The sequence below is a fragment of the Natrix helvetica genome (assembly GCF_964273705.1).
Source record: "Natrix helvetica genome assembly, chromosome: 13".
NCBI classification, from domain to species: Eukaryota; Metazoa; Chordata; class Lepidosauria; order Squamata; family Natricidae; genus Natrix; species Natrix helvetica.
The window spans coordinates 7,696,983-7,722,578 of record NC_138557.1 but is presented as its reverse complement, the minus strand read 5'-3'; the positions used below and the strand labels follow the sequence as shown (position 1 = coordinate 7,722,578).

The 25,596-nt window shown below is 42.5% G+C and overlaps 3 protein-coding genes across 9 annotated transcripts; 2 read left to right on the top strand and 1 right to left on the bottom strand.

Moving 5' to 3' along the window:
* Positions 1–212: 212 nt before the first annotated feature.
* SPSB3 (splA/ryanodine receptor domain and SOCS box containing 3) lies at positions 213–10,405 on the top strand. Of its 4 annotated transcripts, none has more exons than XM_081965929.1 (7): positions 213–482; positions 4,014–4,162; positions 5,759–5,939; positions 6,357–6,544; positions 8,245–8,347; positions 9,092–9,217; positions 10,015–10,405. In XM_081965929.1, exons 1-7 carry the CDS (start codon positions 464–466, stop codon positions 10,389–10,391), a joined length of 1,143 nt encoding a protein of 380 aa, XP_081822055.1. In that variant the 5' UTR covers positions 213–463; the 3' UTR covers positions 10,392–10,405. The 4 variants fall into 4 exon arrangements, with proteins under 4 accessions (XP_081822055.1, XP_081822056.1, XP_081822057.1 ...); XM_081965930.1 differs by having other exon boundaries at positions 218–482; positions 5,762–5,939; XM_081965931.1 differs by lacking the exon at positions 213–482 and adding an exon at positions 507–667.
* EME2 (essential meiotic structure-specific endonuclease subunit 2) lies at positions 10,401–20,464 on the bottom strand. Of its 2 annotated transcripts, XM_081965926.1 has the most exons (9): positions 20,366–20,464; positions 18,911–19,956; positions 18,293–18,429; positions 17,232–17,321; positions 16,200–16,324; positions 15,119–15,218; positions 14,180–14,295; positions 13,498–13,687; positions 10,401–12,215 (listed from the first exon to the last, which is right to left on the bottom strand). In XM_081965926.1, the coding sequence occupies exons 2-9, from the start codon at positions 19,368–19,370 to the stop codon at positions 12,045–12,047; spliced, it is 1,389 nt and encodes a 462-aa protein (XP_081822052.1). In that variant the 5' UTR covers positions 19,371–19,956; positions 20,366–20,464; the 3' UTR covers positions 10,401–12,044. The 2 variants fall into 2 exon arrangements, with proteins under 2 accessions (XP_081822052.1, XP_081822051.1); XM_081965925.1 differs by lacking the exon at positions 20,366–20,464 and having other exon boundaries at positions 18,911–20,195.
* MRPS34 (mitochondrial ribosomal protein S34) lies at positions 20,370–25,121 on the top strand. 3 transcript variants are annotated; one of them, XM_081965952.1, is made up of 4 exons: positions 20,370–20,472; positions 21,595–21,918; positions 23,726–23,768; positions 24,654–25,121. In XM_081965952.1, exons 2-4 carry the CDS (start codon positions 21,601–21,603, stop codon positions 24,932–24,934), a joined length of 642 nt encoding a protein of 213 aa, XP_081822078.1. In that variant the 5' UTR covers positions 20,370–20,472; positions 21,595–21,600; the 3' UTR covers positions 24,935–25,121. The 3 variants fall into 3 exon arrangements, with proteins under 3 accessions (XP_081822078.1, XP_081822077.1, XP_081822076.1); XM_081965951.1 differs by lacking the exon at positions 20,370–20,472 and adding an exon at positions 20,479–20,630; XM_081965950.1 differs by lacking the exon at positions 20,370–20,472 and adding an exon at positions 20,483–20,637 and having other exon boundaries at positions 21,599–21,918.
* The last annotated feature ends 475 nt before the right edge of the window (positions 25,122–25,596 follow it).

The following is a 25,596-nucleotide window of genomic DNA, read 5'->3' as shown; positions in this document are numbered from 1 at the left end:
ACGGCGGCGCCCGCCTTTCGATTCCATTCGCGGACGAGTGACGGCCTCAAAAGGCGATTGGAAGAAGGGAGACGCTAGGGGCGGGACCGAGTCTCCCTTTCTCAGCCAGTCAGCTTTTATTTAATTCCCCGAAGAAGCCCGCTTTCCTCCTCTTCTTTTTTGCGAGGCAACTCCGGCAAGCCGAGAGACAGAGAGAAGGGGCGGGGTGACGGGGTTGTGACGTCACTGAAGGCGCCGCCCACGCGCCGCGGGGGAAGCCAATGAGAGCCCGAGGTGCGGGGCGTCTCGCGCGCGCCTTCCTCTCGCGGCCGCGGAGGTAGGAGCGAGACTGAAGCAACGAACGCCCGTCCCCCCCTCCCTCAAAGGAAGCGGGACGTGGAAGCCTCTCACGAGGGACGTGCCCAATGGGAGGAGAGCGCGAGGGCGGCTCCGCCCCTTCCCCGCGCGCGAAGGGGAGGGGCGGATGCTGCGCGATGACGCAGGTAGGAGGTGGATGCGGAGGGAGGGGGGAAGGCTGCGTAGCGCGGATTTGGGGGTGAACGGAAAGGCGGCAGCCTGGGCGGAGCGTCTCCCCCCCCCCTCCGGGGAAGTCGGGCCCAGATTGGGAACACACCGCGCTGTCCTCGGAGAGACGGGGGAGGCCGACGGGTGGGGGCGCGCCTCTCAGGTAAACGGAGCCTGCGGCCCACCCGATATTCAGTTAAACAGTCAAAGCTCTTTTAAAGCGTCTTTCGCAAAGCTTGTTGGGAAATTTTCGCACGGGGTGTTGGGTAAATGAGGCTCCTCCAAGCTTCCCTAAGGGGGGAAATCTTCGGACCCCGTTAAAGGGGAAAGGAAGGGCGGCCTTCTTGGGAGGCCCCGCGGCTGTCTGGCCTCCTGAGTGCCCTCGCCTCTCCCCGTAATTTAATTTAAAGCCAGTTCCGTCGGGCGGAGGAAGGACGTCCTTCCTGAACCCGCCTAATTCTTGGTGACCTGAATTGGCCCCTTCCTTCCTTCCTTCCTTCTTTCTTTTCTATCTCTCTTTCTTTTCTATCTCTCTTTTCTATCTCTCTTTTCTATCTCTCTTTTCTTTCTTTCTTTCTTTCTTTCTTTCTTTCTTTCTTTCTTTCTTTCTTTCTTTCTTTCTTTCTTTCTTTCTTTCTTTCTTTCTTTCTTTCTTATGCTTCCCCCCCCCAACCTTCTTTCTCATTGGGTTACTACTATTCCTCATTCTATGGGACAATTACCTAAATTTTATTAATTTATGTATTAAATCATATTGTATCTTACCCTACAACTATTGTATTTTACCCTACCCTTATTTTAAATTGTTTGTATAAGATTTTATTGTCGATATTGTGTTGGCACCTTGTGTTTTGAGGTGGCCTATATAGGCTGATCAAAGCTATCATTTTAAACTGCATTTAAATCCAATTTTATTTTAAAGCATCTTTTATTCCAATTTCATTTTAAATTGTATTTTATCCCAATTCCATTTTAAATTGTTTTTCTCAGATTCTAGTAATAATTTGTGTCTGGAACTCTGCACTTTGATATGGCCCAAGGGCTAATAATAAAGTGAAATAAATTGGATGCTGCTCTTCCATCCCCTAGCTTATCAGATTGTATATATTGTGTACAATATATTGTATCTATTGTATATATAGTTGTATAACACAAAAAGAGGCAGCTCCCCCTCTCCCCCCTTGGAGAAGTGGGCTGAAATGCTAACCTTAAAAGTTAGTCAAGGTTTTAATTTAATACTCCTCCAAGTACGTGATGGCCTTTTTATTAGCCTGCTTCAACAGAGCATGTGGATTTTAATAAAAAAAAAGTTGGACTGGGAAGCCTGACGTCCCCTTGGAAATGATTTTTCATGGATAGTTTAGTGTGGACTTGGCCAGGGATGAGGAAGGAAAAAGGCTGTTAGGATTCTGACTCTCAATATTGCTTTCCAAGATTTTTTTTGGGGGGAAACATGGGATGGAGATGGTATGAAATAGTTTGAGCTGATAACTCTCTCTGGTAGTTTGTTATTCTATTTCCAAAGAAAATAATCTAGTTGAAAGAGACCTTGGAGGTCGTCTAGTCCGACCCCCTGCTCAAGGAGGAAACCTTATCCCATTTCAGACAAGTGGCTGTCCAATATCATTTTGAGGACTCCCAGGGTTGGATATGTGCTTGATTCTTATTTTTACATTTTCACTGTTAAAGCTACTTCATATTCTACTTTCAATTTACAAGGAAGTTCTCTACTGCTGGGTTTGAAACAAGTTGAGAAAATACTGCCTTTCAAGTGAGGACTAAAATGAATAAATAAACCCTGCATTTTGTAAACAAGTTTTGTTTGCAGTTGGTGGTGACTATGTTTTCTGCAGCAAATATATTCAAACCTGGCTGATATCCATTATTTTGTATTTTTTGGCATATGGAAGTCATTGTTGATGGCGGTTCCAGAAATAAAAATGCAGTTATCAAAGAAAATATGCTGTACATCTGTTCAGCTCCAAAACACAGAAGCACCGAAAGATTTCCTCGCCCAGCTTATCACCTAGTATTGTTATGGGAAAAAAATGGGAGGAAGGAGTGGTATGCACTCCTTAAACTCCTAAAGGAAGGGTGAAATATTTTTAAAAAGATACTAAACTAAGGCATATTTTTGTTTTGAAATAAGAGGAAAACTGTTATATCCTTAATAGTTTTCTTGTTTGTTCTGTGATGCCAAACCTTGTGTTGGAGGAGACTTCTTGCTTTCTTGACTAAGGTTGATGTTTATCTTTTGACATTCTAAAGGCATGCTAGTTAGATTATAAATCTGGATAGCCTGAAATACTGATTTTAGAATTATCAAAAATTTAATTATAGCTTTTCTTTCCCCATTCATATTCAAGCTTTTTCATTTTGATAATGTGTTTTCTTACGTTGAAAAGTAGTTTTTTGACTAGCTGATTCAAATATTAAACAATTGATTCCTTTGAATTTGCTTTAGTATACTTAGGTTGCTGTTTGTGTTCATTTTCTGTTTGGGCACCTCCTTCTCCCACCCTAGTTTTTAAAACGACTGCCTTCAGATACACTGGAATGTTTGCAGTAATCTTCTCCTAAGGCAGCTAGGTTGTTGAGTTGTCTAGCAGAATTTATTGGATCACTCATATGAGTCACTTTAATCATAAGGTTTGCTGTTCATTACATGATGCTTGTGTTAGGCAGATCTAGGAACATTAAGTATTGTTATTAGTTCAAGTAACATTTAGGTCTCTGCTAATCATTGTGAATTAGCTGGAAGTGAGGAGTCCTAGAAAACATAAAAATTAGTAAGTTATGGGAGCGTTTCTATACATCCAAGAATGGTTAGGGTGACCCATATCATTGCTACTATGGACTGAGAAAAGAGATGCTTTGAAACTTTTGAATTGGATTGATTGAGCTCTGAAATAGATGGGGGGATATTGTAATAAGATGGACATTAATACATATCAGGAGGTACACATGGTCATTTCCCTGCTTACTGAATCAGTGATTGATCCAATGTCCTTAAGAAATACTTAAGTCTAACTTATTTAAGAACAGCTGTCTCATTTCCTGCCTTTGTATATTTGATGGCTTCTTTTCTACTAAAGAAGAATTTTGATGGAAGGGAAAAGAAATAATCTGAGGGTTGACTTAAAACATTGTGGATTATTTCAAGCCAGTTTGGAAACAGTCAGTATTCTAGACTCTTATTATTTCTGTTCCGGTCGGTTCCGGTTTTGATCTCATTCATCTTGGCCAAAGATTATTTACTGTCATACTTCCTATGCTTTTTTGTGGTGGAGTGCATTTTCCTCCTTTAAGTCTAGTATGATAAAATTGGCACTAGCTGATAAGTGGAGATTCAATTGTTTTTCCTATGTATATAGCTTACTATCCTCTCTCTCTCTCGGCACAAAATATGCCTTAATATGTAATGTTTGTCTGAAGGAAAAAAAATGTTGCACATTGAGATGATTCATTTGAAGAGGGCATTGTGAGTAAGATATTGCTTTGCCTTCCAGATTACCTCTCCAAAGAGGCCATGGCGCGACGTATGCGCAATAGTAGAGCTTGGCGCTATGTTCTGAGTGGAGTGCGCCGAGAATCAGATTCCCGGACTTTTACAACGGCTTCTGGAACCCATGGCTGGTCATCTGACACTGATGGGCAGGTGAAGTGCGGTTTGTTTTTTGCAAGACTACCTAAGATATAATTCCATCGGGACACTCAATACTTTCATCAGATTCTTGTTGTAAATTCTGACAGATTGTACATTCATACAATGAACTGAACCCAGAGACCTATATACAGTGTTCAGAATGCATGCCAGTGCACATGATGTGCTTGCCAGGAATATATTAACTTCAACACATTGGTTTTTGGATTCAGCGCTGCAGCTGTACAAGCCTAGGAAAATAAGCAGCATCCTTTTTGGATCTCTCTATAGCCTTAGTTGATAACTAGGTTGGAATTGGAATTGAATCGAACCTAGAAAGGCTTAATGTGTTATGCCAGGTAAAGTAAAGAAGTATCTACCTCTTACCTGAGATACTGAATTGCTGGGTTCAGTACTTTTTACTTTTTTAAAAAAATAATGGAAGAAGCTAACTAGAACATGAAAGTCCTTCTATGGCTTGTTAACAATGCCATCCTAATTGGGTTTCGTGGCTTCTTCCTTTTGAATAAACAGTGAAAGTTTTTTTTTAATGGAAGAAGCAGTAAATTTGTACAAACCATGGAAGGAAACCAGTTGCTCTTGCTGATAGAATAAGCGAAAGGGCATAAAGTCTACTTTTGTTTTAGAATTATACCTGAACGTAACTAGTACAAAGACAGCTTGAATAAAATATTTGTCTGGTGCTCTTGTTATTCAAATTTTTATTGGTTTTAAAAAAATTTCAAGGAAAAAGGGTTATAGGGTTATAAAACATTTTGACAGCTACATCGTGCGGGGGGGGGGGAGAAGCCCCCCCCAGGTCTTGCAACTTTTACAAACAATGATAGAAAAATATCAACATTTACCTAAGTATTAGCAGTTTTAAATTTAACACAAAATCATCAGTATGTTTCAATCATTTGTTTTGTATCACTTCCATGAAAGTACATTGTAGCAACAATTACAATAGTGTTCCAAGTCACTTTTGTGATCTGAGTCTTCTAGCTGTTGCATCTCTCCCATCCACTGGCTGAGCCTCAGCCCCTCCCTCCTTTGTTTCTTATGTAACATCCCCCATTTCACCAAAAAGAGCACTGTGTTTTTTAGCGAAAGCCTCTGCTTCCACTGGTGTGTGAATTCTGCCTGGTGCTCTTAACAATTGTATGTTCTAGTCCTGGATAAAATAATGTGGTGTATCTTCTACTTTTTTCTTTAATTTAAAAAAGAACAATGATTAAACCCTATTTTTTTAAAAAAAATAGTATAAATGTATCTAGTGCTATGATTGCTTTATATGCTTGATTATCAAACGTTGTGTATTTAACATTTCTTTAATCCAATCTGCATAGAATCAAATATTTATGTTATAATTAAACTCCTTGATTAATCCTGGAGTTCATTAAAACCAGTTACCTTGAATTTGGCAGAATTAAATTTGATCCTAGTCAGCCTCAGAAAGATCGTCTAGAAATTAAAGACATGGATATAAACATAGAATTATGTGACATCCAGAGTATGTGAACCTTAAAACTTTCCCCAGGGACCCCTGTTGTTGCTAAACGTTTTCTTAGAATAAGAGGAAAATATAACCATTCTTTCTCCTTTCTCCAGCAGCACAGCGACTCTGATTCAGAGTCAGAATTTCCTTCTCAGTTGCCTTCCATCCCCACAGCCATACCTGTGACAGGAGAGTCTTACTGCAACTGTGAGAACCAGAACGAAACTCCATATTGCTCTAACTTCCACATGGCTCATCGGATGAAGGATTGCCAGTGTGGAGAGGAAGATGATTGTGAGAAAGCTTCTGTATTCTTTCTTTTGTTGTCTTATTGATCCTTTCAGCTTCCACTGAGCTATAGGTGTATACATATATATTTGGAAAGTGATGCAAATGCACAGGGAGAACATTTTGCGGGGAATAGAAATCTTGTCCAGTTTTTGCTATAATATGTGCTGCGGTATATCTAGGGATGTATTTATAATTTTAGCAACTAAATCAGTGCCTTTCAAACTTGGCCACTTTCAGACATACGGGAGAATTCTGGGGGTTGAAATCCACACATCTTTAAACCGGCTTTGACATTTGAACTAGACTTTTTTAAAAAAAAATTCTTCAACTAGGAGCAAATTGACAAGCATAACTTGAGGTGAAATGGTTGGAGGTGTTCCCCATTCACACCACTTTTCTCCTCCATGTCTTTCTCCAAAGATTTTGACTGGGTATGGGATGAATTGAACAAATCGGCAAATACTCTCTTGACTTGTGACAATCGTAAGGTAAATTTCCACATGGATTACAGTTGTGGTACTGCTGCCATCCGGGGGAACAAGGAACTAGCCGAGGGTCAGCACTTCTGGGAAATCAAGATGACTTCACCTGTCTATGGCACTGACATGGTATGTTGGATAAAACCTGACAATAGGTAGTGTAATCAGTTTTTTAAAAATCCAATAAGATTCATCCATAATTACATTTCAGTGGCTTCTGTCACTGGGAGTTGGGCAGCATTTACATTGAATACATCATGGGTAGTTGTAATAGCACTATTTGTTGTCTTTAATTTTTGTTTTTTAAGACCTATTTTGCTCCACCAGCTCCCAACAGTTTGTATCCAATTTTTCTTTTTAAAAAATGCTGTCAAATATCACAGAGGATGATCAAGTATCAACACAGCCACTATCTTGCTGGAATAAGCACCAAATGCTACCAATATAGGAGAGTGATACGAGGTTGAGAACTGGACCTTTTTGTGAGGAAACCACTTACATACATAGTATGCAGACTGTTGTTCTTTTGAACAGTCTCACCTAGAGTCCTCACAGTTTTTCCATATAGTGTCTTTGCTCTCTGGATGTGGCAGCGTTGTTGGAGGAGAGTAACTGAATAATCCATGGAGCCTTTTCAGTATATGGAAGATTTTGAGGTTTAAAGTCTGGTATTTCTAGCTAAAGAAACAGATGATAAATAAGTCTTAGAACAGAATACTACTGGATTAAATAGCTAAATAAATCTGCTTCATACAAGGCACCAACCCACAGATTGTGATTTTTAAACCTCCAGAGATTGGGCTCGTACAGCGTGGTTTGCCAAAAATCACAAAAAATACGTGATCATGGCCAGCTTACAATGACAGTCTGTCAGTTCCAGTTGCAGTCATTAGGTGAATCACCACGGGTTATTAATTATGCCACGCGACTTTGACTTGTGACTTCCTGCTTGCTTTCCCATTGACTTTGCTGCTTGGAAATCAGCTGTTGAAAGATACAAATGGAGATCTCAGGATCTTGGGCTCCTGTGACTGTTGTAAAGGTGTGCCAAGTGCCAATCACCCAAATTACAATCCTGTGACCATAAGGCTGTGCCACGGTTCTAATTCAGTGCTGTCTTGTCTTTGAGCAGTCACTAAATCAGGGCTCTGGAGCCGCCTGTGGCTCTTTCATCCCTCTCCGGCGGCTCCCTGTCAACAGTCTGCTCCACAATTGATAGAGCTTTTGGTTAGGACAAGTAGAGGAAAAAGGACGCCGCACTAGGAGACTCTATGGTGGGGGAACTGGACATCCGTCGGCAGAGGAAAAAAGACGCCATGCTAAGAGGAGAATCAATGGTGCAGGAATTGGACTTCCGGTCAGCTCCAGAATTGAACGGGGGTCTTCCAGTTAGCACCTTTGTGACGGTTGCTGACCCCTGCACTAAATGAATGGTTGTTAGGTAAAGGTTCCCCCGCACATGTGTGCTAGTCGTTCCCGACTCTAGGGGGTGGTGCTCATCTCCGTTTCAAAGCCAAAGAGCCAGCTCTGTCTGAAGATGTCTCTGTGGTCCTGTGGCTGGCATGACTCAACGCCGAAGGCACACAGAATGCTGTTCCCTTCCCACCAAAGTTGGTCCCTTTTTTTCTACATGCATTTTTTATGTGCTTTCGAACTGCTAGGTTGGCAGAAGCTGGGACAAGTAACGGCGCTAGGGATTCGAACCGCTGAACTGCCGACCTTCTGATCGATAAGCTCAGCATCTTAACCACTGGAGCCACCTCAGTTGTTACATAAGGAGTAATATTTGATCACTTTCGTGTTTCTTCCTTCCATCCCATGCCCTCTAGATGGTGGGGATTGGGACATCAGATGTGAACCTGGATAAATTCCGTCACACATTCTGTAGCCTGTTGGGAAAAGATGAAGACAGCTGGGGCCTTTCCTACACAGGTAATAACAGTAAAGATTTTGTTTATTTATATCTGGATTTGTAATTTACAGGTGAATGTTTGCAGCTTATGCCTGAATACAAGAACTATTTTTCCTAAAGTTTTGTGTGGATGTAGCTGTCCCTTTGTAATATCTGATTTGCAAATATGCTTCAGTTAACGTTAGAGAGCATTTTCTGGCATCCACAGAGAAAGTTTATTCCTCTTTATTAGAGAATGATTCCTAAAAGGTGATGGCAAATCATATACACAATCTCAAAATTGATTTGGGAATTCAAACATTATAATTTCAGAAATATTTGAGGAAGCATTCTAGGCCTCGGGACTAAAGGAGAAAAAACATCCAAATTATTTGAACTGGACACTTCATTAAACATTCCGCTTATTTTTAGGAAACATTTTAAAATATCTAAAATGCTGTCAGGTAGAAATCATGCCAGGTTTGTTCTTTGTGGATCTAGGAAATAGATCAATGGCTAAACATTTGGGGGGGGGGGGGGAGGGAAACGACTATTTTGGTGAAACATTAATAAAAACTGTTGAAAGGAAATTGATTGTTTTAGAAGACAATGGACTTTGCTAGAGGAGTTTAGGTAAGCAGATAACTATCTGAGGAGAATCTTGTTTTGCCTCTTGCATTACAAACTATCTTAAACAAAGTTTGATGAACGTTATAGGGTCCTTTTTACCTTTGCAGAAATTAGAAACCTACCATGTTATAATTGCAAATGTCCTTTCTCTATAGGACTCCTCCAGCACAAGGGGGAACGGAGCAATTTTTCAACAAGGTTTGGTCAGGGCTCCATCATTGGGGTGCATCTGGACACCTGGCATGGAACTTTAACCTTTTTCAAAAACAGAAAATGTATAGGTAAGGTGGAAGAGGCCAGATGCGTTTTTTAACTAGCAAAATATGGGAAATATATGGATAAAATTTATGGGAGGATCTCTAAAAGTCAACAGATTGTTTTCCATTCCAAAATCAGATTTTATTGTAATAGAGGCCGTCTTGAGGTACCGCTACCTGGAAAGGACTATTTACCTGTTGAAATTGTAATGAATTGTAAAAATGTTGTATGTATTTACCTCCCCCGTGCCATATGCTTGTATATTTAATTATACGCCGCCCCGAGTCCCTTCGTGGAGAGGGAGCGACTTATAAATTGAAAATTGAATTGAAATTGAAAACTAACCTGTATAGCATAATGTGGAGTAAACTAGAAGAGAATCATTATTTTAACAAACCAATTTAACAGATTAGTTGGGGGAAGGTGACTGATGGAGATAAAGGCCCCTTAAATAGCAAATAAGATTTTACATATCTATAAAATGGACAATTTATAAGTTGGCTGCTTGGTTATTGGATTTGTCCATGGCATTCGTATAATTTCCAGGGAAGACTATAAAAACTACCTGGTCAATTTTCACTATTGGGTCCATAGAAAAAGACAACACAACCATGTAGCTGTAATGTATTGGTGACCTAAAGTGGAAGATCTCATTGTAGAAATGCTAAAGGAATAAAGGAAGTGGAACTTTACCCCCAGACAGGCTCTGTGTTATCTCCCCCCTCACACACACACACACACACACACACACACACACACACACACCCCACTCCATGTCTGCCTGTTAACCTTGGGCTTCTTTGCTGACTTTGTGACTCAGGTGTGGCTGCCACCAAGCTCCAGAACAAGAGAGTGTTCCCGATGGTCTGCTCCACTGCAGCCAAAAGTAGCATGAAAATCATCCGCTCCTGTGCTACCCCGACCTCTCTGCAATACCTCTGCTGCTACCGTCTCCGCCAGCTGCTTCCTGACTACGTGGACACGCTAGAGGTGCTTCCCCTCCCTCCAGGACTCAAGCAGATTTTGCACAACAGACTGGGCTGGGTGTTGAGCATGAACTGTGGCTCGCTCCAGTCCTCCTCCTCCTCTTCCTCCTCCTCCTCCTCCTCTTCTACCTCCTCAGGAAGCGATTCAGACAGCTCTTGTGGCTCAGACACCGAGGCACGCCATCGGAAGAGATGCAGGTGGAGGACTTAATTTATTCCCCCCCCCCCCTTCGAAAGACAGTGTTGTCATGAAGGATAAGCAGTGTTACCGAGTGACATTTTACCTTCCTGATTGTGTCCTGTTTGAACACTAAAGCCCCTTTCAATCTACCATTAAAGAGACAAAAGCCGTTTCCACAGCTTCATTGTACCACGTGGCCAGCGAGGCCACCAACTCTGGTTTGCCACGTTTCCTGGAACAGGTTGTTCGAAAGGCCAGGCTTCCGGCAGCCCAGTGTATCAATACAGTAATCCTTCCTTCCTGCAGCCAAAGGAATGCTTAGGGACACCTCAGAAGCTACCACGTGTGCTATGTGAATTGCAGTAGAGGGCTGCCAGAGTTTTGGAGCCGAGGAGCAAAGCAGTCTTTCCAGAGCCAAAGGGCTCCTCCATTCTCAGCGCTTTGGTATTCAGAAGAGAACGTTAAACCTTTGACAGCGTAAGTGGTATCATGTGAGGCCTGCAACTCTTCAACCTTCTTTGCATGTCTTATTACTTCTCCTGTATTGAACTATACCCAAATGAATTAAAACATATATACAGACTTTGATCAGTGATGATAGGCTAGTCCGTCAACCTTGCTGCCCTCTCGTCTACAGAAAATTCTAATCCGGTTTCCCTCATTATCTTAATTATCTGATTCAAATGTAATACCAGGCTAATAGTTGGAATTATGTGGATGAACCTCAGCTCTGGATGCTCCTGCTTTCTTCTGGATCTTGAGTCCTGCATTTCCTCTTTTCACAGCCAGTTGTAATTTACTTACTTAGAGGTATTCACATCCCATGTATATTTCCTGGGGAGGTAAGTTTAAATATTCCAATTCTTCCTTTAATTTGTGTCATTAAAAACTAACTGCAAGGATACGTACTGGCGGGGCATTTTGCAGTTTCAAAAGCCTGTATTGGTATGGTCTTTTCCCTAATGATTACTTACAGTTATGTGGGTAGCCAGAAAAGGCTCTCTTGGTATTTTTAATGTATGGATAAGCACAAGGGCAATTACATTCCCTTCGGTTTCTCCTATGCTTAATGCAAATGATAAAGTATATGGTCCATTGTGAAAGGAGGTGTATGAAGGGAACAAAGCTGCATCGTTTTGTAATAAATCATGGATTAGTATTAATTTCTGAATTTAACCACTGTGATTTGGCAGTATAATAGATTCCCTTCCGACTCCCTTGTGTCGTCTGATTAAATGAAAGCAAAATACAGAGCTTTCGTTTCACGGAATTGATTACTCAACTGCGATTAAGATTGCTGGGACTGAGATAAGGGATTTGGTGTTCCTTTTTTTTCTTTATAAGGTATGCTGCAGTTAAAATACCCATACACACTTTTATACTTGAGCTAGGTTCTCTCAAACATATAGCTACCAAGCCACATTATGTTTTAATGCATGAACGCAAAAAAATATGCCAAACAGCATAATGATATATAATAGCGTAAAAATAAAGTAATCGGCAGAAGAATGGAAATTTAAAAAAAAAACCACCGTCAAGATAGGCTCGTTGATAGCATTTGTGCACAAGGACTTTTATTGATTTTGACAAACTCTGTTTCTGCAATAAAACCTGTAGCTTTGGCAGTAAGCTGTAAGGCTAAGGAGCTATGACCCAGTGGTCAGAACAGCACAACAAGGGGCTTCAACAACTTAAATCTAGGACAAGCTCTGGATTTGTAGATACCATGAAAAGGTAGACCCGGCGAGACAGGTCTGGGCCGATCCGTCTCTCCGTTTTATTGTCCTCAGTTCTGACTTGGAGGTTGCTGAGAAGAAGTCGTCTCTCTGCCTCTGTATTACATTCTCGGTAGGCCTGAAAGAAAGAAAGCAAGGATACCCAATTGCCATGTATTTCTGGTAATCTGGTTGCTGTGATGTTATTTCAGCATGAAATCGCTTTTCCCCTAGCTTTGTTTTAAAACTGAATTGTCTAGAAAAGAGCTCTTGATAGCAAAAAGGATGAGGTATAAGCAAGGCTGGTTTGCCATGAGGAGAACGGATCTGGAGCATCTCTAACAAAGCTTTGGGTTAAGAAAAGCCCGATGGAATTAACGAGTTCGCCTGTAGCTTTTATCGTTAAAGATTTGATCTACAATTTGTTTTCTTAAGGAGGATCCTTATGTAAACTAAACAAGCCCTGCGGCTAACAAGCAAAAGAAGAAGAAAAAACTGGCTGTATTGCAGGGAAACAAAAGTATTTAGAGGAAGAAAAAAAAAATCTAGCCTAGAAATGCTTCCTTACCCAGGAGAACTCAATAGGCTTGGAATAATGAGAAACTGACCCTTGGAGAGAATGGAATGAAGTTTACTAGGAGTGGCTTTATCCAGCCTTCATAATCTCAACACTGCAACATCTGAGTAAATATCCCACTGGTATTTCCACCCCTTCGCTGAAATCTCTGTGTTTTTTACTTGCGGCCTACTTAATCTTACTCTGAGACAACAGAGATCTGGTGCTGTTCTCACCGAGGCTTCCCAAGAGCATGAAGGAAACTCCTTGTCCCGAAAAAAAAACCTCTTTTATTAATTTACTGTGAATTCTGCTCATTCACATCCAACAAAGTCTTTCAAGGGAGGATTTACAGTCACAGACCTTATCTGGCTTGGAGAGCTGCCAGGCCGAGATCTGCAAAACTGGGCAAGGAGTCTCGGAGAGTCACAAACCAATTAAGTGAACTCATTGTCTCCTGCAAGCTCCACTCCCCTTTCGCTCCTCTTTTATTTCCTCTGGGAGGGGCCATTCATCATCCACCTGTGGCCTTACTCCCGTCGAACCCTGTTCTTCAGTTGTTCCCTTTGTCTGGCAACTCTACGCATGCACACACTGGGAACAGGCTCCAGCTGTTCGCCTGCCTGGCATACAGCGCTGGCCCCCTCTCTGCCTCCATCACAGTGCCCTCATCAGAGCCTTCACCAGGCTCCAGGACTGGCCCATGTTCTTCCCCAACCTCTTCAGTGTCAGAATCTGCTGCCAGCTCTGCAGGCCGCTGGCAAGCCTCAACAGGTGCCTGAATTTAGCCCCAATTCTTGAGAATTGCCTCCCTTGATTCCCCTCCCCTACAGCCAAGAGAAAGCAACTGGTGGAACGAACTGACCCGTAGCAGCAGGCTTGGCGAAGGGTAGGCTTGGGCAATAGCTGTTGCCATGGCTGGACTGACTCGATTGAACTGCTGGATCTGTTTCTGCCAGGTCTCTTGGAGCCCTTTCCCGTCCTTGCCAATGTGCACACCACTAGCCCACTTGCCTTTGGCACAGAAGGAGAAAGGCTGTTTTTCCTGATGTTTCCTGTCAAAGAAGCCATTACGCATGGGTTATACATAGGCTACCGTTTTGGCTTAACATGTCGGAACTGACCACACAATAGCCTGTTCCGAAGGGGTCGTCTTGAGTCAAGACAGTTTCCATGCTGGTCAGGACATCCCATCCCTAAGATTGGGCCCATTTGGAGCTCAGAATGTTCCCTGCTAAAACATTATTAAACACGAAGTAGGTATTATCAATGGACTGTGTAACACTAACCACTGCAAGCAAGGCAGAACAAATTTGTGGCTTGTTCTAAATACAACGCAGTGTAAATCAAGCAGCTCTATCAGTAGAACACTAAACGCTAAATATATTTTTTAAAAGAAACCATCTCATCAGTCCTGCAAAGACAAAAGTCACCCAAAAAGCTTCTTTACGGATTTCGTTGTGAAAGGATTGTGGGATAAGAGTCTTGTGGTTTCTGCTTCACAGCTCCAAAGCTTTGCCAAGGCAACCTGACAACTTGACACTCACTTATAAGGACGCTGTGCTATAGCTCTGGTCACAGCAGAAACGTTCTGGGCCAATTCCTGCCACCTTTCCAGGAATAGGACATTTATGTTATCCCGGAGTTGCAACGCCACCAGAGCCTGCAAGGAGAAAGTTGGAGAGACTCAAAAAAACAAGAAGAAAAACACTTTTGGCCTTCCTTGCATATCTTGAGAGGTTCCAGGCTTCAACACTTTTCCCGTCCATCTCGGCTAAATGTTGAGGCAATGACGAACTGGTAATTCCTGTTTCAATGTTTTTGCTAAATCAGGGGTCTGCAACTTTCCATTTGGACCCATTTCTCACAGAAAAGAAAACAGAGCCACAAAACCTGGCTGGGTGTGGCCAATTCGATGTCACTCACTCCAATCCAGTCCCGTGACCACCACCACCCCAGCCACACCTACCCAGCTGGTCATTAGGGCAGAGAACCAGTTGTTAAAAAACACTGGGAAACTCTTGACATATTCTTTCTCTTTCTCCCCGTCTCTATCCCACCTCTCTCTGTATTTCTCTCTCCGTGTCTATGTCTCTCCCCCTCTCTGTATCTCTCTCTGTGTCTCCCCCCCTCTTCTATCTCCCCACAATTCTGATATGAGGCATTGGGCAGGCAATGAGGCACTCTAGCCGCTTCTCCATCGCCTGCCGTCACCTCTACCTTCTCAGGCCAGGGGAGGAGTGACTGGGAGGGGAGGGTGAGGGGTGGGGCCAGCCAGTGGTGCGATCACCTGACAGACAGCCGCAGCAGAGGGCCCAAAGAGCCGCATGCGGCTCCGGAGCCGTGGGTTGCAGACACCCGTGCTAAATCATCCTTGATGTGTAAGGGTGTAAATTAAATCAGGCAAAGGATTCGAAGGATAATCTGGATGTCCCTGAGAGAGCGGAGCCCTTTGCTGTGGTTGTTAAGCTCAATGCTTTGTTTACCTCTTCAATTTGATGCCGTGTCATGAATTGCTCTGGACCAAACTGTAATGTTTCGTTCTTTAGTCCAGTGACTGGTTCTTCTTGTGGAAGCTGATGATACCTAGGCAATTCAGAGAAGAACCGCAATTGGGGAATTAATATTTTGATACAATGGTTAAAAGTATCAGGCTAGGACCCAGGGGACTAGTTCTTCTGTCTTAGACACAAAGCCACCTGGCTCACTTCAGCCCAATCTCTCTTCTTTTTCCCCCATCCTTAGAAGAAAGCAGCATGAAACCACTTCCAAAATTCTTACTGAGAAAACTGTGGGGACTTGTTCAATCACCAGACTGATTTCGAAGGCACAAAATAATTCTTGTCAACCTACTGTGGTCTGGAAACTTGCATGCAGGGAAAGTGTATTGTTAATTTAAGTCACCGAGGCATTGGAGGCAGTCGATAGTAAAGAATGAACTTGTCTTGTTGCCTTTGTGTGTGTTAGAAGTGTTGCTGCTGCTTTCTAAGAATCTTAAAATGAGCTTGAAAATGCTAAGAAGGATTAGATTGGTTAATACTTGGAAGGGATGCAGCCAGGAAATCCCAGCACTATAAACAAGACTGGAAAGCTAAATTAACATCCAGCAGAAGGTAATGGAGAAACAGATGTGATGCACTTGAGTTTTCCTTGTCAGCATTTGAATTGTTCTGTGTTTAGTACCAGCTTATCCTTCGACCAGAAGCTGGCTATATGGCTGAAATCCCAGAACCCGAAACCCAGTTAGACATACTACAACCCTGCCTCAAACAGCCTCAAGTGAACAAGCACAAGCAAGACTGTTTACACACTCATTCCTTTTGAATCAATATTCCCTATGTTTATCCTATGTTTCCAATCTTTATTGGTAATCTGCACTATCATAAAAAAAACCAATTCAAGATCGTCCTGAAACAAAAATTGTAGGGATCAAAGATGAAGACCTCCAATTGTGTATGTCAAGGACCCAGCCTTTTAGCTTCTTGGGATCTTCAGCTCACACATAACTCACACAACCCTTTGCTCCTTGGGACCCACAACTCACGCAGCCCTTCCAATCCCATATACCATTGGTAGGTGTCTAGTCCAACAACAACCACGCTGTAAGATACTCTAGAAGGATCTTCCAAATGGTGAAAGGGGGGCAGATGAATAAGATCTGGTGCACACTGCTGGCCATCAGGACTTGAATTCTAGCATTGGAAGAAGATTTTAGAATCAAAAACTCATCGCCTCTTTAACACACGAATTTTAAAACTACGTTGGATTCCACTGGAGAAGGAACTCCAACCTCAAATGTGTGTGCATTAATTTTCTTAGACAGAAAAGACAATATTAAATTCCCAGGTAACTACTGGAGTCATTTTACCAATGGTTTTCAATAGCATGGATGTGCTATTTTGAGGTTGGAATATTATGATGGATTCTTAGCACAAATACTGTCACAGTTGTTTGTTATTTGAACCTTCTCCCTTTGTGTTAATGCCCACCACTTGGCCGTTTTTGAGAGGTTTGCAGAATGCAAAAATGTGCCTCTTCAAAACCTTGGTGCGTTTTATACTCCGAAAAATACGGTACATATACATGAGTGGTCACTTAAAAATTGCAACTATGCTATGCCAGTTTCTATTATATCCCACTTACGAATTAGAACAGTAAACTGATGGCAGAGCAGGGATACCCTTTTACTCACCTGGCTGAGTCTACGCAGTGTAGGATTTTTGTAATGTAAGAAATAAAATCTATTCTACCATACTTTTTTTTCCATATGCCTTGGCTCACCTTTTTTTTGCTTAACGATTCCAGTACTGTCCTCTTGGATTCTGCCTGCTGCCAATCTAGCTTTCTATTGCATTTCCTCTCAATTATTAAGCTTCATCTCCCTAGGTGTCTGGAAATAAGATGAAACTCTGAAATACACCATTTTCTCCTCCTCCTCCTCCTCATATAAGGCATAGCTAGCAGAGAATCAAGGCAAACTCGGGCAACGGGGAGCCAGTAAAAAATGGAGGAAAATAGGACAATTAAGCAACTTGGGGGGAAAAAAGCCAACACTTGCCATTCATATTCGTATTCACAAGTTAAAATACTGTACAGCACCTGCATTGATGAAAGCTGTCTGAGGAAGTATGAAGGCTGCATCACTAGCAGGACCTCCTTTTCCACTGCAGTCTCTTCCTGACAATTGTCCTGCGGAAATAAAGTTAAATCTTTTGCCAGAAGAGAAAAAAAGAATAGTTTTGGTAGCTCAAACTAAAAACTTACTAAAGCCAGCATCCGCTTCCAATAGTGGTTTGCAGAAGCAGAGAAGATCCTTTAAGGTGCTCTTAGCTTACGTTCCTCTTTTACCTTATGCTTGCATTCTCTTGTCTCTCCTCAGGAAGTTCAAAACATTTTGTTTTAAAATTCATTCATAGACCAGCTCACACCCCAGTTTTTACTGCACAACTCTAAAGATCTCACTCATTTATAGCAACAACAGTTGCTATAAAAAACAATGATTAAAAAACAACATTCTGATGAAACGTTTGACTGCCCTCGCCTCCTACAAGTCAGTAACGTTTAGTAGGTTAAAGCTAGGATTTTAATTATATAGGTTTTAAATACTAGGAAGTTTGGCAAGTCAGACTGATTTATTAGCTGAACAGCCAGAGAACTCTTAAAATCAGGGGATTTCATAGCTGACACCCATCCATTAGGGAACAAATAATAGTGTAACTGGGACAAGCCCAATATAGATTGAGTCTGGGACTCTTGCTATATTTATTATCTTCCTTGACTGCTTTGCGCCTTTTCTTCTATTAATTTCTGAGCAGGAATTTAGCAGCTATGGCAAAACAGGCTAATGGATCAGAGCAGTAATCCGTGTCACGGAGCAGAGCAGCACTTCATACACACGGCTGTCCTCAACTCCCAATGGAAAAATCTGTTCTAAATCCAAATATGTTGCTGAATTTCCCTTCTAAGAGCTTCAACAATAATGTGTTTTATCGGAGTTGGCTCAACTCTCTTCGATGTCATGCAGAGGCAACCCTAAATGAATGCAAACCTTAAAGGGCTACGAAAAGCAGATGAGCAGAATAAGGAAGCTGTTATAAGACACACCCTCAGTCTTGCTTCTTTGGCTACGGTATCAGTGGAGTTTTGATTGAGATACTTACGGAACCGGACGAACCGCTGAAGACTTTTCTCTTCCAGGTTATGCTGTGTGGAATGGTCTGTTGCTCAATATGATATTTACAGTCCAAAGTATCCAAACCTTCCAGCAAGATATCAGAGCCAGGGTGCTCTAGAAGACCTAAAGAGAAAGCCTAACAAATTGATCATTTGGGTGGACCTCAACTCTACAGCGCGGTACTATGCGAAAAACCTTCCCCTCTAAATTCCCTCCTGGTAAAACATGGGAATGCAGCATGTAGAGATGGGTTGGCGTAGTGCTTAAAGCATCAGGCTAGAGGTTGGGAGATTGAGTTCTAGTCTCACCTTAGGCGCAAAGCCAGAGGAGTGACTTGGGCCCAGTGACTCATTACCCCAGGATGGAGACCATGGCAAACTGTTCACAAAAATCTTGCCAAGAAAAGCACCATTTTGGTGTAATGGTTAAAGGCACCAGGCTAGAAACGAGACTGTTTTCAAGTTCTAGTCCTGCCTTAGGTGTGAACAATAGCTGGGTTTTCTTCTGAAATCATTCCAAGAAAGTGGCAGGGACTGGCGTAAAGGCACCAAAAGCGCCAAACCAAAAGTGGACAGGAATAAATCATGCAGTGTAAACATACTACCTGAATCCAAACAGACAATCATTTGCTTCATGCACTGATCAGGCCGAAGGAATTTCAAGGCAGCTGCTTCTTCTTTCCGTCTCTCTTTTTCAGCTGCAATCTGCTGTTTTATCTTCATTTTCTCTTCTTTTTTATCCATGCTCTTCTTTTTTTCTTCCTTTTTTATCTGGGCCATCTTGTTTTTGTCCAGGGACTGCTTTTTCTTTTTTTTCTCCGGCCTTGAATCACAGGATACGGTTTGTGTCAATGGTATAAGCGAAGAAACTGCATTTGCCTCCAGCACAGCCATGCCCGGCTCTAATTTTTGTTTGTCTGAGCAGTCCCGAGCTCCAACATCTGAATAAGTGGCAAAAGCGGTTGAGGATTCTGGTTTAACATCACTGTCTTCTTCAGAATCAGAGAGTTCCCACGTGATCGCTCTTTTTCCATCAGGAGCAACAGTCTTCTTTTCCCCCTCCATGATTTAAGTTTACCCTCTTTCCAGTCTACATTATCAAGTGCAAATGTTAAATCAGCAGCAATCACCCAAGCCCAGCTATGTTTGTAAAAATATCTTTCATGAAAGAAAGTTTATAGATGTATTAGCGGTAAAAAAAATCTACATTCTCGTCAATAATAAACAGGGCCAATGGTAATTGCTGAAACAATCGAAGTATCCTGATTAAATGTTGGCTGCAAGTCAACAAACTCAATTTGATCATAAAGCCAGGGTCATCTGATCTTTCATTAATAAAGCTCCCTGCCCCCCAAACTAAGTCATAACTAAATGATCTCTCACAATTTGGATTCTGTGGATATGAATACTGTCAATAGAAGCTAATTTATTTATAGAACCTCTGCCCCTGAAGTCTCTACGCTTTTTTGTGTGTGGCTTATGCAGCTGAGCAAAACTTTTCTCTATCACTAGACATTTCTACCAATACAGCAACAGCTGATCAAGTGTTTTATCTGGGTCGCTTGTAGTGGGACATCGCTTGGGGATGAGAGGGGAAATAAAAGGCAGTCCAGAGTCTCCCTCGGCCATATCAGCTACGGCAATTCCAAGCCTGGAAACGAAATAAGAGAATGCATTTCATTAGCAAAGACGGGTATTATAGGTTACATATCATTCCATCCATCCTGGTCCCTATTGAGAAAAAAGGCTCTTCGAAGCAACCCTTTTACTACTTGGAGCTCGACAAAACGACCAGTTCGCCGAGGAGGGGAAAAAAGGAACCAAATGCGAGAAGAAGCAAAGAAATCGGGATCATCCTTCAAAAAAAAAAATCGGTTTAGGAAAGGAGCGGAAGTGTTGCCTGCCGGATCGTTTATAGCGACGGTCCGCCCCTTTCCCCAGCGTCTACTCTACCCTCCGTCTAACCTAAGGCCGGAAGCAAAGGAGCGACTGTGCCTGGGCGGCCGGATGATTTATTAGGGACGGACCAACCTCGATTGAATTTGAAAAAAAAAGGATACCGAGGCGGAAGTGTTCCTCGCCGAGCGTCCTATGAGGTTGCACCGTCCCTGCTGGAGCGTCTTGCGAAGGTTTGGGATTCAAGCAAAGCCTGTGAAGAGGGGCGGAAGTGAGTCTGGGGGGAGGATTTAGGGAGGGGGACCGCCCTTGCTCAGAGCGGTGCCTTTGAGTCGGAGCCAGAGAAGGAAGCGCGGGGCTGCTTAAAAGGAGTGAGGCGTTTGCTGGGCTGCGTGGCTTCTTTGGTCTCCCCAACAACAACCCCGCGAGGTAGGCCGTCCGACTCAGAGCCGGTCAAGGTTTTCCTGTGTCCATTTATAGTCTCTCCTGCTCTAGTAGGGGGTTGGACTAGATGACCTCCGAGGTCCCTTCCAGCCCTATTATTATTCTGCGTCCTAATTGGTACTTCCAGAAGGAAACGAAGACATGCTTTTGGGGCATTGGGCGTTTGTATTTTATTTGTCAATCGTTTACAAGATAATTGATATAAGAATAAACATGAGTCTGAATAAAATGGATACGAATAAAAAGGAAGATTAGGACAGGGACGGTAGGCAAGTTGGTGCACTTATGCAAGCCCTTTATGGACCTCTTAGGAATCGGGTGAGGTCCATGGTAGGCAATTTAAGGCTGAAGCTGTGAGGGTTAAGAGGATGTAACAACGGAGTTAGGTAAAGTATTCCAGGCATTGACCACTCTGTTGTTGAAGTCGTATTTTCTGCAATCGAGTTTGGAGCAGTTTACCTTATGTTTTGGACATGGTGGCTCAGTGGCTAAGACACTGAGCATGTCGATCAGAAAGGTCGGCAGCTCAAATCCATAGCGTCGCGTAACGGAGTGAGTTCACGTTGCTTGACCCAGATTCTGCCAACCTAGCAGTTCGAAAGCACGTAAAAAATACAACTAGAAAAATTGGTGGGAAGGTAACAGCGTACCTTGCGTCTTCGGCGTTGAGTCATACTGGCCACATGACCATGGAGACATCTTTGGACAGGCTGGCTCTTCGGCTTTGAAACTGAGATGAGAACTGCCCCCTGGAGTCAGGAACAAAAGCACATACGGTATGTGCAAGGGGAACCTTTACCTTTAAGTGTTGTATCTTATGATTCTTGATGAACGTATTCTATTTTATTTTTCTTTATGTGCACTGAGAGCCTGTGCACCAAAGACAACTTCCTTGTGTGTCCAATCACACTTGGCCAATAAAGAATTCTATTCGATTCTCTTTCCATAGGCAGCGATGGGTCGTTACATGGGATATCGCCCGATTGCAGCCAGGGCCAAGAAAATCCGCGAATACTGGGCTTTAAAAAACCGACCTCGTGACTCCCAGCGTTATGCGGTGGATTACGAGAAGATGACGCGAGCTTTCACAGGAAAGCGCCTCCCTGTGCTGGCCTGGGAGGATGTGAAAAATGAGAACCGGCTTTTCATGCTGCTGTCCCGATTGCACCTCTTTGGCATTGGTAGGATGGTCACACGCAAATCTTGGATATGGGAATATGATGAGCCTTGTTATTGGGTCATTACTAAAATAAAGGTGGATTATACCGCCGAGGTGAGTGTTTTCATTGGTTTGGAGAAAGGAGTAAATTCAGGCATCCTAGTACAGGTAGTCCTCGACTTATAACAGTTCGCTTAATGAATGTTCGAAGTTACAGCTGCACTGAAAAAATTCACGACTGTCGTGATGGCATCCCCATGATCACATGATCAGAATTCAGGTGCTTGGCAACCGGCTCATATTTATGACGGTTGCAAAGTCCTGGGGTCATACGATCACCTTTTGCAACCTTCGGATGAACAAAATCAATGGGGAAGCCTGTCACTGCGTTATTTTGGTTTGTCTAATTGAGCCTCTAGTCCAGGGGTGTCCAAACTTGGGAACTTTAAGACTTGTGGACTTCTGGGAGTTGAAGTCCACAAGTCTTAAAGTTCCCAAGTTTGGACACCCCTGGACTAGAGGCTCAATTAGGTGTCCAAACTTGGGAACTTTAAGACTTGTGGACTTCAACTCTGGCTGGGGAATTCTGGGAGTTGAAGTCCACAAGTCTTAAAGTTCCCAAGTTTGGACACCCCTGCTCTAGTCTGAGTTATACTGTAGAAATGTTTTTCATATCTGACAATGATTTACCGCGCATGTCTCCTAACACGTTTCATAATACGTCACACATTCTTGTACTTTCTTCTGATCTTCCGTTTGCCTGCCGGAGGAGGTGGGCGACAATTGCTCTTGCCAAAATGTAAAGTTTAGATAGTAAGATTTTGTTTTATTTTCATATTAAAGTTTGTTTTCATTAGAACAGGTTCTCGGGATTTATTTTTGCTTATTCAGAGATATGCTTCTTGGAAGGGCTGTGATCCGCACCTCGTTAATCGAAGGTGGGGGGGAAACTTCCCCTCCTACACAAAGCCAGATCCACTTAACAGCCATGTTACGAACTTAACAAATGTGGCCAAAAAAGGTGGTAAAACGGGAAAAAAAAACTCACTTAACAAATGTCTCGCTTAGCAACAGGAATGTTGGGTTCAATTATGGTTGTAAGTCGAGAACTACCTGTAGATAGGTTATTTATTCATTTCATTTTATTTGTAAAATTTATTAGACGCCCACCTTATAAGAAAGTAACTCTGATCCGCTTACGGTATTAAAAGATAAAACTGTACAAAACTTAATGATATAAATAAATAAAAGATCAACCTAGCTAAAAAGATGGGGAGTAAGGGAGTAGAATGGAGTAGAAGGGGACGCGGTGGCTCGGTGGCTAAGACACTGAGCTTGTTGATCAAAAGGGCCAGCAGTTCGGCGGTTCTAATCCCTAGCGCCGTCTAACGGAGTGAGCTCCCGTGACTTGTCCCAGCTTCTGCCAACCTAGCAGTTCGAAAGCATGTAAAAATGTAAGTAGAAAAAATAGGAACCACCTTTGGTGGGAAGGGAACAGCGTTCTGTGCGCCTTCAGCATTGAGTCATGCCAGCCACATGACCATGGAGACGTCTTCGGACAGTGCTGGCTCCTCGGCTTAGAAACGGGGATGAGTACCGCCCCCTAGAGTCAGGAACGACTAGCACATATGTTTGAGGGGAAGATTTACCTTTACCTTTAAGGGAGTAGAATGAGAAGTGGAAGTCTTCATTGGAGCCTCAAGCCAACCAACAGAACCAGTTCTTTAAGCTCTTACTGAAGGTAAGGAGGATTGGAGCCGAGAGACAAGGTGTTCCCAAGGGCAGGCGCCATCCTCATTCAACAACCGTAATTGGATGGGGAATCCTTGAAAATGGACTTTTGGTTTTGCTTCAGATTAAGACGCTCCCTCTTCCCTTCATCTTGAATGGACTATAATCATTTGATGTTCTTTTGTTACAGAAAATGGAACATGGAAAAGCTTGGGGATATCTGACATTTAGAGGTAAGGGAAGATTTGCTTTGATGGGTGAAGATTTCATGATAAAGCCTGTAGCAAGGACGAGTTCTCATGAGATAGAGCAGTGAGGGCAAATATTTTGGGCTCTGTGTGTGTGTGTCAAACATTAAGAAATGCCTAACTTGATTCTGCTGATGTGTCAAAAACACCCCCCTCTCCAAACTTTGAACCAAAGAGAATTCTTTTTTTTTTGGGGGGGGGGGGGAGTTTTTTATTTCTCTATGTACAATTAGTACATACAATTTAGTTCTCTATATACAATTATAGGTATACATTCACAGTTATTATTCTCTACTTTCTTCCTTTCTCCTTTCCCTTCCTTCTTCCCTTACCTCTCCCCTCTTCCTCTCTTCCTCTTCCTACCCTCTCTCTTCTCTCCTTCTCCCTTCCATCTTCCTCTCCTCACCTCTATCTTCCTTCCCTCCTCTTCCTCTCCTCTCCTCCTCCTCTTCCTTTCTTTTTCTATTGTTGTAGGTCTCCCTTCTAGCTCTTAATTTTTATTTTCTTAGGGTGGTATTTCCGCAGACCCAAAAATAATTGAATGGCATTTCTTGTTCCCAACCAAAGAGAATTATTTATGTATGTATGTATGTATGTATGTATGTATGTATGTATGTATATATATATATATATATATATATATATATATATATATATATATATATATATATGCACAGTCCAATCATATGTGGTGCTGTGTATTATATAAAGAACCACAGAAATAATTACAAAAAAAGAATGAAATAACAAGTAAAGCAAACTGCATGCTCAGCCTAGGCTTACAGATCTTTCTTTTCACGGTGTGTCCCATTCAGGCAAGATCTGCCTGCCTAAATGGACCTCTCTACATCTTCTCAATCGCTTCTTTAGGTAAGCCCGAAACCGAAGAGAGAGAAATAGACAAAGTCATGTACCACGACTGGCGCATGGTGCCAAAACACGAGGAGGAAGCCTTTAAGCAATTCACCCCTCCTGAGGAAGAGGAAAAAATCCGGTATGTCCTCTATCCACCACTGCTGCGGGCCATGATCCTCGCGCAGAGGCAGAAAGAAGGTAAAATGACTCAAGAGGAACCCATGCTTGATTTGGACCCAACGGTTCACCTCCTAAATACGTCCCCCAGAAACCAAGCTGAAGGGACTCCAGTCTGAAGACTTTTACGACTTTGATATAATACCTGGTTTGTTTGTTACGTTCTCAGGTGCGATTATCACAGCCCAACTTTCTTATTCTGCCTTGCACTGAGATGTTTCTGTGAAAGATTATCTTGTTACTGAGGCTGTTCCCCCTCTCCCCCCCCCCTGCAATAAGTAAAATGATAGGGTAATTTTGCAGTCAGGATCTTCTGTTGACATCCCCCCCCTCCCCGTTATCCTGTCTTGTTTTTTTAGATTTGTTTTTATTTCCCCTTGCCGTGTTCCTTCTTGTTGCTTCCTTATCAAGTCCAAGGAAAGGACATCGAGCTATTTGTCATAATAGCGAGGCAATATAAATTAAAGAGACTCCTAATTAAAATAATCCGATTGGAACAGAGATCTCTGTCCTAGATCTGCAGTATCTTCTTCCCCTAAATCCAGTCACAATCTTAAAAATGTGCTGTTGTGTTACTGTACGCTAATTTTAAAAAAAATAGGCTCAGTCTGTTCTTTAAGAAATGGCATTATTGTTTCCTGTCTTTTCAAATGTGGTGGAGAAATGAAGCAGGCTTGTTACGAGGAAAACACGAGGAGGAAGGAATATTAGGTATGTTCGCCGCCGTGAGGTATTTGTAAAAATAATAAAAGGATGGGTAACGGTAAAGGTTCCCCTCCCA

Excerpts from the sequence above, each read along its gene's own strand:
- MRPS34 (XM_081965952.1), top strand. The coding sequence starts at position 21,601 with ATGGGTCGTTACATGGGATATCGCCCGATTGCAGCCAGGGCCAAGAAA. Across the intron at positions 21,919-23,725 it reads AGGTGGATTATACCGCCGAG|AAAATGGAACATGGAAAAGC; the intron begins GTGAGTGTTTTC and ends CTTTTGTTACAG. Across the intron at positions 23,769-24,653 it reads GGGATATCTGACATTTAGAG|GTAAGCCCGAAACCGAAGAG; the intron begins GTAAGGGAAGAT and ends TCGCTTCTTTAG.
- SPSB3 (XM_081965929.1), top strand. Across the intron at positions 6,545-8,244 it reads CTGTCTATGGCACTGACATG|ATGGTGGGGATTGGGACATC; the intron begins GTATGTTGGATA and ends CATGCCCTCTAG. Across the intron at positions 9,218-10,014 it reads CAAAAACAGAAAATGTATAG|GTGTGGCTGCCACCAAGCTC; the intron begins GTAAGGTGGAAG and ends TTTGTGACTCAG.
- EME2 (XM_081965926.1), bottom strand. The coding sequence starts at position 19,370 with ATGGAGGGGGAAAAGAAGACTGTTGCTCCTGATGGAAAAAGAGCGATC. Across the intron at positions 17,322-18,292 it reads TCAGCGGTTCGTCCGGTTCC|GACAATTGTCAGGAAGAGAC; the intron begins GTAAGTATCTCA and ends TTATTTCCGCAG. Across the intron at positions 14,296-15,118 it reads CACGGCATCAAATTGAAGAG|GCTCTGGTGGCGTTGCAACT; the intron begins GTAAACAAAGCA and ends TTCTCCTTGCAG.